At 44.4% G+C, this 15,001-nt stretch overlaps 2 protein-coding genes across 5 annotated transcripts in view; both read right to left on the bottom strand.

The window, feature by feature from the left end:
- Window positions 1-135, bottom strand: part of Pou4f1 (POU class 4 homeobox 1) — a 5,263-nt gene extending 5,128 nt beyond the window's left edge. Inside the window, exon 1 of the mRNA XM_005374236.2 lies at window positions 22-135. Within this exon, the coding sequence (XP_005374293.1) occupies window positions 22-135 (114 nt within the window). The remainder of the gene's footprint in view (window positions 1-21) is intronic.
- A 9,504-nt stretch (window positions 136-9,639) lies between these two features.
- Rnf219 (ring finger protein 219) overlaps window positions 9,640-15,001 on the bottom strand; it is a 43,618-nt gene continuing 38,256 nt past the window's right edge. For all 4 annotated transcript variants that reach the window (XM_005374144.2, XM_005374147.2, XM_005374145.2 and 1 more), the window contains one exon: window positions 9,640-12,468. In XM_005374144.2, the coding sequence (XP_005374201.1) occupies window positions 10,932-12,468 (1,537 nt within the window). In that variant the 3' untranslated portion in view covers window positions 9,640-10,931. The remainder of the gene's footprint in view (window positions 12,469-15,001) is intronic.

Raw genomic sequence — 15,001 nt, 5'->3', positions numbered from 1 at the left:
GCCCGGGCGCGGGGCGCTTACCGGCGGCGTGGGCAGGCAGGCCCGCCGGATGGCCTCGGAGCTGGAGTGCAGCGACGGGTACTTGTGCTCAGGGAGGGTGGGATGCATGGCAAAGTGCGGCTGCTTGCTGTTCATGGACATCATCTTGGCCGCTTGGCATGTAAATCCACAAACACTCCGAAAGTCCGCGGGAAAGTGCGCGCGCCGGTGCCCCGGCCTCCCTTCCGAGGTGGCAGCCGCGGACGGTGGCGGCCGCGCCGCGGGCTCCCGCTGCTCCTGCCGTCGCCCGGCGCTCCCTGTGACCGCGCAGAGCGCCGCGCGCCGGCCTCGCGGTCCGCTTCTCCGCGAGCTCTAGCCCCGCGCGCAGACGGGATGCACTCCTCTTACACCTGAGCCCCACTTCTCGCGGCCGGCCCGGGGAGCTCTCGCGAGAGCTCGCAGCCCCGCCGCGTTGACAGGCATCAGCTGTCTCCGTCTGTCTGGCGCGCGCCCTTCCTTTCGGCGGCGCCGTACGTCTGCGCGCGCGCGCACTCGTCGGGCAGCGACTGGCGCGTGGGAGCCGCTCTTATAGTGACCACCAGCAAGGACAGCGCAGGTGATGCACCTGTAGCTGCCCGGTCATGCGCACTGCACGCGTCACCTTTCCACCGCGGGTCTGGGAAGATCAGATGGGTGGGCTATTGTCTCAGGGCAGGCCCCTTTTGGAGGGAGAAAGGCTACATGCACACGCTCCCTTCTGCTGGTTTTCCCCTCCCCTCCCTCGCAAGCTCTGAACACCCGCGCCTCACTTCCGCACAACTCCTTTGCGGGATGCCTAACAAGCAGTTATATAATGTATACAGCTGGGCGTTTGTACGTTAAATGATGCCCGCGAATTCAGAGAAAAATAACACAGAAATGCGGACGATGCTGTCTTTTGCAGCTGGAACCTGTTTCTTTTAAGGTTTATAAATAGGTTCCTGGAGAATAATCGCGGTGACAGACATTTGTTTGAAGCAGTCAGACGCTATTGATTTCCACATAATTTAATTTCCTCTGCATACTTTGTTGTTGTTGTTGTTAATATAACTGTGTCAGGTACCACCAGTGACAGCCACTTAGAAGCCACAAAAAGTATATGCTATTTATTCGGAAAAGGCTGTTGAAATGGAATTGCGCATTTCTCTTATTGTTTGTCTGTAAAACCGTGTACATACCCACGTTTCAAAAGAGTCTGAGTGATCTGAGGGGTCTAGTCATCAAAAGGAAAAATAGTTAACAGGGTGTAGCTAGGGTCCTTTCCTCGCCTTAGTGCGCGCGCACACACACGCACACACGCACACACACGCGCGCGCAGACACGCGCGCGCCCATACACACACACACACACACACACACGCCCTTTATTCTGGAAACTTCAGAAAAAGAAAACCGCTGCAGAAAAAAAGGAGTAAGATACGAAGAGAACTTTCTTTTCTCTTCCATCGTTTTGACTCTGTCACTCTTATTTCTCTTTGCTTGTTTCTTCTTCAATAGAAAACAAGAGCAAGTTAACATATAGGAAAGTGTGATTCAAAACATTAATTCAAATGGATTTGAAAAGCACACGCTTTGGCCCCGCCTTTTTAATTACTGTGAAATCAAGACCTAAGAAGAAGAATAAATCAATTAGCCAACCTGTTACATGGCCCTCGCGTGGCAGACAGATCGAGGCCCTCCTTAGGGAGCTACTGTTCAGGTGCCTGAGTCTCTAGGGACCCACTGCTTACTCCGGGTGATAATAATGGCCCAGATGTTATCACATCTGCCACAAGAGAGCTGGAGAGCGGCAAAGGGCTGCTTATGGGGAATAGAAATCAGATAACTAATCTTTCTGGTCTCTCCCACACCAAAGAGGTCTATATTTTCACCAAAGAGCAGAGCTCATTTCTATAAGCTCATGGACTTGCGCACCCGTGGATTTTATCTTTCCTTTGCATAAACGCGTCCGGATTTAGCATTCCCTACTCACCTATTCAGATCCAAGAAGAGCCCACAGGCGTCACCATGGCTTTTCTTTTCTTTTTTTCTTTCCTTTCTTTTCTGGTCTCTCACCCCCCTCCCTTCCTCCTAGCCTGAGAGGGAAGTGAAAAGGATGTTCACTTGCTGGTTTGAGAAGGAGCCGCTGCTCCATCCATTATGCGTTCCCCTGGGAGCGCTAAATGCAACTTTATCTCGGCGGGGAATGGACGAAGAGTGGGACGTCGCTGGAGGGAAGGAGTGAGTCCTGTGGTCGCTGTCGCAACGGGTGTCTGGGTTTAACCTAATCCTTCCTGACACCCGTCGGGCCGATGGAGAGCTCTCTGGTGGGGGGTAAGAAAGCTCCCCCCAGGGCACCCCACCCTCCCAAGGTCTAGCGCCTGCAGCCAGCACTCCACCTTCCGGGGAAACGCTGGACTCTAAGGACCTTCACAGAAGCAGGGCCCACAGAAATGCGAACAGCCCAGGTTTATGGCCAGGTGGCTCCACGGAGGTGGGGAAGGAGAGAGTTCCTAAGTACCCCAGTCAACCTTGGTTTACCCCTCAGACACTGGGAGTCCTTCACCCCAGGAGAAATACAGCAGCCTGAAATCAGGAGCTTACCATCCCGCCAGAACTCCCTTCTTAGTTCACCTCTCTTTGGACTACAGATGTACTCTTTGAGCTCTGACTGAGATTAGACCTCTGTCTAGAATATCTTGCTCCTCTCCCTCCTGGGACTACAAGTGTGGAAGTTGTGGATACAATCCTTTTTTTTCCTCCCTTTGTGGATTGGATGCCCATTCAGGCCACTTTTGTTTTCCACCAAGCATGTGTAGTGGGGCTCCATCTGAGAGTACGGTGTTTAGCAAAGGAGCGAGGTCATTTGGGGAGGATCAGAAGAAAAAGACGGGGGTCCTTTAATGAGCCAGGGTTCACTGGGAGCTGCTAGAGGATCCCAGATGGGGGTCTCCTTAAAAGGGAGGTGGAGACTGGGCAGAAGGTGTGTGCTTGCCCCAGGCCGAGCTGTTAATCTTCATTCCAGCCTGTTCTTCAGAAACCAATTATTTCACCCCTCCTTCATTTACTTGCTACCTACTCTCCCTTCCCCCAAAGGCTTGCTGAGCAAGACTCCGGAGATGGAATGAGGTATGAAGTAGGGATACCTGCCCTCCAAGAGATGGCATTCTGTGAGCAGGAGGAGGCCACAGGAGAAAGGTGATTATGGTAGGGGTTTAACAGGTGTGATGGGAGGGAATTTCTAGACACATGAGGTGATGCTTAAAGAGTTAGCCTACATATTCCTGCTGGACCTCAGCTCCAGGATAACATATGAGACTGGAGATTCCTTGGACCATATCAAACCCATGAGGGTAAAAGGAAAGGGTGTGTGTGTGTGGTGGGGTGGACTCAGCTCACCCATATGTCACTGCTTTGTTTTCCTGGTTTGGCAACTGTTGTAATTAGTTGGTTCCTGCCGGTGCTAATGATGCCCACATGGGGTCTGAGCCTTGGCATAGATTTCTGGGCATTTTTCCCCACCTTCTTCTTGTTTAATGACCAGCACAGACACACACCCCCCCCATTACACACAATCTCATAGCTTTGGTTTTTATCAAGAGAAGGATAATGAATGCACAGCTATTGATTTCCAAGGAATTTCCTCCCCTAGGGACAGGGAGTCTATCATCTGGATCAGAAACACATTTCTTTCCCTCATTAATTAATTTTCTCCTCCTCCTTTGGCAAGCTTCACTTCGAATTTCCTTTGGCAGCACCCCTTTCCCGAGTCCAGGGAGTGGACTGGTTGGTTGAAGGGAGGACAGACGGAGGCAAACTCCCCTCTCCCTTGACCTACCATCCACTCAGCTGGGGAAGACCCAGCAGACAGAGGAGCTGCCTTTCTTTTTCCAGTGGGACTCAGGGAAAGTTAACGTTTCACACAGCAGCCAGTATCATCTACCTCCGGGAAGGTTGAGCTCAAATTTGGATCAAAGATTTGATCTAGGAAATGTAGAAATAAGTTCATGGAGGCTGTGTATTACCCACATGGGGACAGTGTGGGACCCTAAACTCTAGCAGAAACCCTGGGTTCTGGCCCCACCTGCAGGCCCTGGTACCTGGGTTTGGATAGCTGAAGCTCGAGCTCTGGTTATTGCAGACTGGAGCATGAGGTATTTAGCTCACAGGCGTTGTGCAGTTTGAAAGGAGGCAATGGTCTCCCGAAGATGATGCCAGCCAGGGTAAAGGTTCTGGCTAGGGAGGAGCAGGCCTGGGATACAGGTCAGGTCCTGGAAACAGAGGCTGCACTTGAGCAGTCCCTGTGGCCTCCTGCTTGGGCACTGTCCTAAGTGTGGAGCAGAGGAAGGACTGCGGGAGTACTCTCCCTCCCCCTGGACTGTCTTCCTAAGGCCAAGGGTGGACAGCTTTGACGCCCCTCCCTTACTGCTCCTCCTTATGCATTCCGACCCTACTTCCCCCAGGGTCCCCCACTGACTCCTTGTGGGCCTCTCCTCCCGTGGCCCGCAGACCTCCCCTGACAGCCCCTTATGCCTCGGCCACGGCTCAATCTCTCGTAGTGGGCGGTAGCCCTGCTCTTTGTGGCCCGCAGGGCCCCCAGCAGCGCGAGCTGGAGTCTGGGACGCGCTGTGCATTGCTGGGCTCAGAGATTTGCCAGAGGTTCCTGTCCTCTGCCCGCATCGCCACTCCCTCGGTCCCCACAGTCCAGCTTGAGCGATGCGCTAGGTCGCTCAGGATCTTCTACTTTTCTCTTCTACGGCTCCCAGTTGTGTGTTCAGACTGGGCTCCAGCTGGGCACGCAGACATAGTTCTCAAACAAACCACTGACAAATCCATTGTTTTCTTTCCTTTGGCCATTAAAAGAAATGTCACTTTCATTGGGGACATTTTCCTAAATGGTGTCCCACTCCGAGATGTCGCTGATGACCTTGCGACCTGGATCATGCGTCCCAGCAAAATTCATTGCCGGTCACTCTCTGGGGTACATACACAGATCTTCAAGCACAGCTCAGCACCCTAATCCCTCGTGCACATAAAATCCACCTAACCCTGCAAAAGCCCTAGGGGTGATGCCTGACAATATCTAATAGGATTCGCTCCCTTCCACCCGCCCGCCAGCTGACACAGCCACTTTCAAAGCCGAGTGAGCGAAGTTGTACCACTTCATACGGCCGCGGGCCCCTGTGTTTTAGGCTCGCAGGGGCACAGGATGCTTCACTCCCCACCCCCGCCCGGGCCCAGCCCCTTCCAAGCTGAAGAGCACGCTGGTCCGGGGAGGCGCTTCCAGGTCGCCGGGTTAAAGCAACAACGATAGAAACGACAACAGATGCGCCGGCCCCGCCCGCCCGCCGCGGGACTAGAAGGATCTGTCGCCCGCCCTGTCCCTTGGCCGCCGGCAGCCTCCCGGCCGCTGCACCCAGCCACACGCACCCCGGGTTGCGCGAGCCCAGCGGGCGCAGGCAGACAGCAGAGGACGCCGGGTCCTGGGGAGGTGCGGTTCCGAGGGCCAGGACGCGGACCCGGCGACCTCCCCGCAGAATCCGTCCCGCCGGCAGGAGCGGGGCCCCAGGAGGGTCCGGAAGCCGCGGAGGAAACGGGAGGCAGCGAGCCCGGAGCCGGAGCCGGAGCCGGAGCCGGAGTGCAGAGCTGGGTCCCTCGCCCGGTTCCTCGGCTCGCGGGCGCCGCCACAGCCCCTCCTCCTCCCCGCGCTCGCACAAATCAAAGCCCCTTGCGAGGGACTGGGAAATAGTTGCCTTGTCATGTAACACATTGCCCTGATTTATTATAAAATTTTAACGAAATCATGCATATTTTAACAGCCTTTAATCACTGCATGAAAATTTAATTCATGGACTGTAGCGCGTTTAAATAAATGAAGTGTTAATTCATTAGGATTAATTAATTTGTTAAAGGATTGTGTGCAAGGTTAAGGTGGAAAGAAAACTCTTTGTTGGTTTCGAGTCTTAATCGCCAGGTTTCCAGAGCAGTAATAAAATGAAGGGAAGCCGCAGCCAGGGCCGCTGGCGTGGGGCCCGGGCCGGACCGGCTGAGAGCGCCCCCAAGAGCGCGGGACACTCGCGCTGCACCGCCTGGCGGGCCGTCCTCTCCCGCGCCTGGGGAGTGGGGGTAGGCGGGCGGGCGGGGGTGCGGGACAGCGGGCTCTGCAGGCTAAGCGGCTCCAGCCAGGAAGGGGGCCAGAGCCACTCTTCACTCAACACCAGGACGACCTCGGGGATGAGGCAAGGTTGCTCCCGCCAGCCCTTTCAGTTTAATGGACAGTTGATGGGCCGGCCCGCCACCTCCTGAGCCTTCCAGCGCCTAGGGAGTCACCGCCTCGCCTTCAGGCCGACGGTCGGGGAAGCTAGGTCAGGACCCAGAGCCGCAGGGGGCGGAGCAAAGCCCTCAGGCTGGAGCAATAGGAGAAACCTTTAGTCAGGAGCCCTAACTTTAGGAGGCGGGTTCTTGGGTACCTGTTCTCAGACAGCTGCTAAACAGGCACCCTCTCCAGCCTACTCTGTTGTCCTCTTCAGTGCCGAACTCTTATCCATCCTTCAAGAACCCGGTATGAATATCATGGAGCTGCCAGATTTTCTCATTGCTCAAGTTATCCCTGATATGGTCACTTCTATTTTTTAAAGTAAAAATCAGCTCAGACCAGAACTATACCCTCTTTCCTCACAAGTCTCCCTAAATGTCTAAGTCAAATTCATGTCCCTTGGGAAAAGGTCTTTTCACTCCAAATTATACACATGAAAAGCTCACACTTCAACACACTCGTTTGATCCAACTAACATTAATTAGGGTCTTTTCTCTGTTAAGGAAAGCAGACCTAGGAATCTACTTTGTTTCAAAAAGTGGAGCTGTAACTCAAAGTATTCTAGACTGCTTCAGGCACATAAAACTGAAGATCATCTTAGCTTGTGCTCTAGATGGGTTCTTAAAAGAAATCTGCATCTTAATAGATGCTTCCCTATGAGTGGGGTTCCGAGAATCAGGCAGTAAATGTTCACTATGCACTCTGAGATCACTGCTTAAAAGGTTTTCTCCCTGCCAAGGATTATTAAAGGATCAGGTTACATGGTGATAGGCAAAGGCTCTATCGCAGCCTCCCACAAATAAGCATGAAAGACTTTCTGATTAGGCTTTGGGAAACTCTTCCAATAGGCCACACAACATACACTGCTAAATTCAATCTGGTGCGCTCTACAAATATCGGCCATAGGTACATCCTTTTTTTGAGAGGAAGAAAGTCTTGGGCATCTATTACATTTTGAATAATTGAAAACTACTGAAGTATATAGAAACAGTAAGTTTCTGAAACATTATATAGCCCATGTTTTCCTTGTTCCTTGGGACTTTTAGCTGTTTCAAGCCAGTGTAAATACCACAGATGATAGGAGAAAGCAAAACAAGATTTAAAATTTAGGCACTATCAATCTTAGCCCACAATTTTCAATTTTTAGGTAGTATGATTTTCTAAAAAGTCTTATAATTTTTGGGTGAAATGGCTTTTAAAAATTAAGAGAAGTAGGACATGGTGGCACATGCCTACAATCCCAGCACTTGGGAGGCTGAGGCAGGAGGATCACTGTGCATTCAAGGACAGCCTGGGCTACTTAGTGAGCTCAAGGGCAGCCTGAACTACATAGTGAAATTCTCTCAACACTGCCCCTCGCCAAAAAACGCCTTGTCACATTCTTGTAGTCATAGCATTTTAGAAAGATTAGCAATCAAAAGGTGTTTTTATAAAAACATGCACTAAGTAAGCATCTGCTTACTAATTGCTAGATTGTTTTTACTAATACTGCTTGGTGAAGCTAACCAAGAGGGAGGGGAAGGTTAAATTCATAAAAACACCGAGTTAATGGGAATCTTTAAATTTAAAAGTGGCAATCTCCCATTGAGTTTCTGTTTAATCAGATACAGGAATACAGGCAGGAGCTAAACATTACTTGAAAACAGGCTAATGCTCCCAAAGTACTTTAAAAAAATGAATACTTGGCAAACTTCAAATCCATCCATCCTTTTGTTTGGAAATGTGGACTCCAAAGTATGAGAGGAAGAGCATAGGCTAGAGGCAGAGACCCACTTCCAGGACACAGTTCTACCCCATTCCAGCTGTGTGGCTGATAATCCTCAATTTGCTTCCCTATAAACTGGGGAGAATAGTACTACTTGCCACACACACACAGTTTGAAAAGGGCATGAAATAGAAGTTAGCAAAATATTTGATCTCATTGTTGTTTTGTTTGCAGTATGTGGATATAATAGGTATGTCTGGAAATCTATGAGACCACGTTTACTATGGGAGATTATGGCAAAGAGGTAAAGAGCAACCATGACAATATGTAATTAAAATAAAATCCTGAGTGATTATCCATGTTAACTCATAAATGCCATGGGTTTAACTAGATTAATGCGTGAAATTCTGTTTAGGGAGGACAGACAGATGTTTCTGAAAGCAAGCAGCTGAGAAACACTCTGGCCCAGCAGAGATGCTCTCCCAACACACTGTCGCTACATATGTATTTGGATTAAAAACACATACTCTTGGTTATAGACAGCATTGAGTGACATTTACCCCTAGTCTTAGTCCATTTGAGGTAATGTAAAATACACATCAGAAGATTTATAAACCATAGAAATTTCTCAGTTGTGGCTGAGAAGTCCAAGATCAAGGGACCAGATCTGGTATCTGACAAGAGCTTTTCTGCTACAAAGATGGAGCCTCCTAGCCATGCCCTCACAGTGCTATGTGGCAAAAGGCGAGGGGAGGCCTTGCTCATAAGGCACTAATCCCATTCATGAAGGCAGAGCACTCCCTGTCTAGTCATTTTCCAAGGTCCTCACCTCAATACTATTATTATGGGAGTTATTTAAATATATGAATGGGGGGGCAGTCATACATTCAGACCATAGTACCCTTAAATGTACCCCGTGATGGAAAGAATTTAGATTTCTACATTTGATTTCTTAATATATAACCATATCAGACAAATAATTAACAATTATTGGAAAATACATGACAAGTATGCTTTATATTGGTTTTTTTGGCTATTATTACTTCTGAAAGTGGACAGCATGATTCTCCAAATAAGGAAAGTGGTTTGCTATATGTTTATATTTTCACTCAATTGTCAATGTCTATCATAGCCAAGATTAGCATTTTTTTTGTTTTTTTTTGTTTTTTTTTTCTGGTACCGGGAACCGAACTCAAGACCTTATGCTTGCCAGGCAGGCGCTGTGCCGTTGAGCTCAATCCCCAGCCCCTAAGATAAGCATTTTTTTTTTTTTTCTGTAAAAGCCACACAGTAAATATTTTAGGTTTTGTGAAACACACGGTCTCTTACTACTATCCCTTGGTCACAGTACAAGGGAGTCATGGATAGCATGTAAACAAGTGAGGGTAGCTGCTCCAGTAAGACTATGCAGAAGTAATGAAATATGAACTTCACATAATTTTCCTGCCATAAAACATTCTTTGGATTTAAAAAATAATTTTTTTTTTAAAGTAAAAACTTCAGTTTTGGTCACAGGTCTTTCAAAAATAGGTATAGACCAGATCTGGTACATGGGCCACAGCTGGTATACCCCTGTATTATAAAGTAATTAGCGATAAGTTTTCCGGGTCTATACAGGCTAATTTAGTATCTGAAACATCTTTATTCAATACTTATGACATCCTTTATTCAATTCACATACAAAAGCATGCAGTATTAATGTAAAACAATATGGTATTAATGTAAAAGGTTCAGTGCACATTCAATAAACAAGTCATTAGCATACAAACCCATTTTTTTAAAGGCCTTCATAGGCATACCAAACGTATTCAGAACATACTTTTTTGGAGCCTAACTTGCAAATTGTGCTTAGTTATTACCGATCCTTATCCCTTCAATACTCTTTAAGAAAAAGAAAAGCCTTGAATAAAAGATAGTCCACTGGCCAATTGAAACTTCTTTTTCTTAATAGGGAAAACAGAGCAAGCAAAATGTTACCATGCATTCTGTTTCCACAAAGAACAGTCACATGCAAATAAGAACTTTATCACTTCAAAAACAACTCCCTGGGCTATAAGTGGACCAAGAACTTGGCAAAGATGCTTTTGCATGTATACATCTGGAACAATGAAGCTATAATGTTTAAGTTCTTCCAACAAACCCAACTGCTCCATACCTTCCAAAGTATACTCAATTTCTGGTTTTACATACAAAAAGATGAGCAACTATAAGCTACCTGACATAAGATGAATATGTAAATATAAGCTGTCTGACATAAAATGAAAAAGCAAATGTAAGATGCCTGATATAAAATGAGTATTTTTATATAGAAAAATGTATTCTTTCATAGTAACAGAACATTTTCACAAAACTGGACAAATTACAATGTTAAAAAATGCAAACATAAAAAAATGCAAACATATACATAAAACTTAAAGAAAAAGTAAATGAATACTGGACTAAGGTCAGAGTGCTATTTCTCCACCACAGCCTTGCATAAAATCAGGCTCTCACTAAACATAAATAATTTCCATATTAGGAAAAATCTTTAAGGAAATTCAAGTGTCTTATGATCAGTGCATAGACAATACTAAAAAGTTTGAAGACAACTGAGCCTCATTAGCAGGCCACTGTATCTAACAGTTACATAAGATTCAAGAAACAAAATACACCTCGCCCCGACACATATATGCACTAACAAACAAATAATTCTCTCTTCCTTCTCTGGTCAAAAAGATCCCCACATAAAAAGATCAAAAGGTCTTTTCAAGATGATGTAAAAGGTTCAGTAGGGGCATAGGTTAATACACTATTTTGACTTGACATTTGACAAAAGATTATCAATTCAAACTGTATTCATGAAAGGAAAAAAGTAACTTTAAAAACTTTTACATTCCTTTCAGGACAAAAACACAAATGATACCTTCCTAACGAGTCAACTTTTAGTTGCTTTTGAAGGGCTAGCATTAGAAAGGCTGCTGTGGATTTTTCTTTTTGTTGATTGATTCACATTTTTATTCCTCTTTTCAGGCAGAAAAGCAGCAGACCAAGGAGACTGAAGGTGGTTATGAAGACTGTGCATCTCCGAGGACATCTTAAACAAAGATGACCCAAACCTCTGATCTTCAAATAGTCGATGTGAACTGCTTAACAAAACACCCTGGGAAAACTCTGTCTGAAATAAACAGCTTGGGGGTTTGATTTCATTAGTTTCTGGATTAGAAGTGGGATGGAGTGAAAAATCTTCATTCATTTCTTGGTCAGTTGGAGAAAGGAGAAAATAGGAAGTGGGTTTCCATTCATTTCCATTTTCTAACTGATCAACAGTTAGAGAACCTTTGGGAAGACTGAGCTCAGTTCTTTCTTCCAACTTTTCGGGTTCCTCAAGATACTCAGTGCCTTGAGATGACTTTGATAACCCGTCCAAATCCACTGACTTAAAACCATTATTACAAGGGCTCTTGCTGTTGTCGGACTCTGACATCATTGAATCCAATTCAGAGATTTTGTCAAGGTAAGCAGCATCCATTGATGCTTCGCTGGATGTTCTTGTCCGGTTCATTTCAAAAGAGCGAATAGAATTCAACCTCTTGGACAGACAAGAGGATGATTTCTCACTCAGTTTTGAAGGTATTTCTCCAACAGAATTTGCTATTATGTTCCCCTCTGAATTTTCAAAGTCCAAGCTTTGGGCATAGCTTGTAGAGCAACAATCCCAAAATCCTGTCTTTGGGGAAACAAAGCATTCTGGCTTCTTTTCATTTTCATTTCTACTTATATCACTTTGTGAACAATCCTTATTACAAACATTTGGAGAATCACAAAAATCATCAAACACCAATTTTCTGAGATGATTTGAGTGCTTTTTGGAACCTCCTGCTTTGACTATGGAGCCCTCTCTATTTTCTGGAGTATTTAACTGAAGGCAACTAAGGGACAAAGGAGTACAAGGAGCTGGAAGATCATAAAGCTCTTCATCTTTGTAGGCAACACAATTGCTAGGCTTATTACCCCATTCTCCTTCCAAATAAGTATCCATACTGGTATCTGGCACATCTAACACTATTTCTACCTGTTTCTGATACAGATCTTTGTTCTTAGGATGGTTTGGTTCTGTTTTGCTGGCACTTTCCTGTCTCGCAGTGCTGGTGTCAGAGAGTCTGCTGCTGGAAGGTTGTGCCAGGTGAGAAGAACTAGAGGTGGATGAGCTAGGCTGCTTTCTAGCACTGTCACCTTGATTGTTTGATGCCACATCTTCCTCACTGCCCCCCTTACCATCTGCAGACAGTGCTCTCTGGCAAATGACATCCATTGCTTTCTTTTCTTCATCTGAATTTTTTAGCTGTGAAACTTGAGATTCTAGTTCCTCTATATACTTATCACTTCTTTCCAGGGCTTTCTTAAGGCGGTTGGTCTCACGTTCATACTGTTCTACTTTAGACTGAAGAGCAGCCACTGTAAACCTTCCAAATCTAGAAAGAATGGAAGGATAGTTAGTCATATAGTTCAAGCTGTTTTCTTTTTCAAAGTTTAAGAGTACAAACTGTCCCAGTCCATTCTAATTTCACATAACAATGCATTTCACACCACTAACTGAATAGGACAAAAGCAATGCCAGAGGTAATATCTTCAAAAAAGTATTTCCCCACTAACTTATGAATAATATGCATACTGTAATAACACAAAAGATCTAATAGGTCATTCTAATGGTACAATCAGTATAGTGGTGGAAGAGAGGTAGAAACTCACTGACGATTTCTCTTTCAAGAGCTAGCTCTATCAATTCAGCTCATATATGCATGAAGTTATCCCCTAAAACAATGGCAAAGATTTATGATAACATTTGAACAGTGGTCCACATCTTGAAATATTTACATTCAATCATTTTCCTATCATACAGCAGTGTTTTACAATACATTTCTTATACAATGTCACCTTGTCAAACATAAAACACCAATTTGAAATTCAGAAATCTTAGAAGTCCCAGGAGGGGTGGTTTTAAATACTTATTTGGACCCTTTCAATTATGGCCACCCTTGATATGAAGCTTTTCCTTGGCCTTTCTGAGCACTGGGCTTTAATTCATTTCAGCTCTACTTATTTTTGGCATTTTACAACTGTATAAGACATCAATCTCATTTCTCCAACTTTGAAACACAAAGTCAGTGACAATATACTATACATAAAAACATTTTTGTATTTTCTGAAAGGGAACATGTTTAGAGTGACTAAAAAGAACACATAAAAATTCACTCTTTTACTTCATATTATCTTTTTTTTTTTCATTATTGCATAAAGAATGGATGGGCTCAGCTCTAAAACAATTTTTGAGCACCCAGTATAGATTAAATTGATATATTTGGGGCGAGGACACAAACCTGAGTAAGAATGTTTTAGCTCTAATGACCATCAAATATCTAGCCTACATTTTATCTTGCCACTAAGAAAAATTCTTTCAGGAAACTCCTTCCTATCAAACAATAAACTTAGTTCTTAACACCATGAAATATGTTCAAAATTCTGTTCAAAAGATTTAATCCATCACTTTTCTTGATGATTCACATATTGGTCCATTTCTAAAACTTCAGGGATTATCTGTTTAAGGTACCTGAAAAAGGTAATGTATAAAATCTATTTTTATCTTTGCGTTTACTTTTTTCTTTTCTCCTAATAATAAAAATATTTACAACTAAAAAAGTATTTATTAAAAAATATAAGGAAGCATAAAAAGCCCACAGTAACTGCTTCTTACTATCTACTACAACATACTCTCGACAGTCATCCAAGCTCATCACCTCCTAAGCCCCTGGCCCAATTTACTTCTCAGCTCAGCACCCACATGATCCCCACTCTTTTCTCTATCTAAGAAAAGCAAGCAGAGGCAAAGGTAAATATAGAATCATAAAATACCAGGATTAGAAAGGACATGATTGTTGTGTATTTACCTACTCACAGCAATTAACTAAATTCCCAGAGAGAGCACGCTCTCTTCAGTTTCTAAAATACAAAAGCAAAAACCATAGATATAACAAAAACAAAAGCAACTACAATAACAAGGCTCTCCAGTACAATGATAATGCTTACTACTATGACTATCTGGTTAAGTGAATAACAGGAATTTTCTTTCTTTTCTTCTTCTTAAAATGTTCTGGCTTATAAATACAGCACTTAAAAGAGGTGTAGTTCTATTAAGAAAACATTTTAAAAAGTAGGCAAAGACTTTTGAGTGGAGTTGACAAAAATACTTGTGAGTCTTCAGTGTAACATCTCTGATATAACCAAATAACCCATGTTTTTAAATGGAGAAACTGTGTAGCATATTTAATGCAAATAGCAAAAGTGTTAGATTTACATTTGCTTACCAAGATAAAATTTCTTTTTCAACTATAGTTTTTATAATACAGGTATCTTCATATGAGAAAAATCAAATGATTTAAAATCAAATAATGCTACCAAAGGATATCATTGGTAACTCAGGCCTACATAAAGAAAGACTAGTGATAAGTGAAGAATGCTTTCTCAAATATTAGTGGCTTTTTTCCAGGTTTTAGCTTGAAATTTCAAACACAGTATCATTTTCAAATACTGCTTTTATCCCTAAACTGCTTTTAAACTGTTGGTGTATCTTTGTCATACACAGTAATTACATTCATCTCAGGAAAATGGTACCTACACATATTGAATCTTGATCATTTTACTCCCCCATCTGCACCCTGGCCTCCCACCCCATCACATATCTCTTTCCCATCTGCACGAAGTCTACTTCCCTGTTTCCTACCATCTCTCTTCTATTTTGTTCTTTAAATTATTTATATTTTTGGTTTGCTCCTTTTTGCGTTGTTAGGGTTCAAACTAGGGCCTTGAGCATGCTGGGGAAGTGCTCTACCAGTAAGCCACATTCCTAGCTTGTGTTTTTATATGACTCAACAAACGGTTCTGCGTTCAAGTCAATGATGCCCCTAACATCTTTGTGTTACTTTACAGAGAAAGCTGACATGCCATGCT

The sequence above is a fragment of the Chinchilla lanigera genome, unplaced genomic scaffold (genome assembly GCF_000276665.1).
Source record: "Chinchilla lanigera isolate Chin_1 unplaced genomic scaffold, ChiLan1.0 scaffold00003, whole genome shotgun sequence".
NCBI lineage: Eukaryota > Metazoa > Chordata > Mammalia > Rodentia > Chinchillidae > Chinchilla > Chinchilla lanigera.
This window is presented reverse-complemented; position numbering and strand designations above follow the sequence as displayed.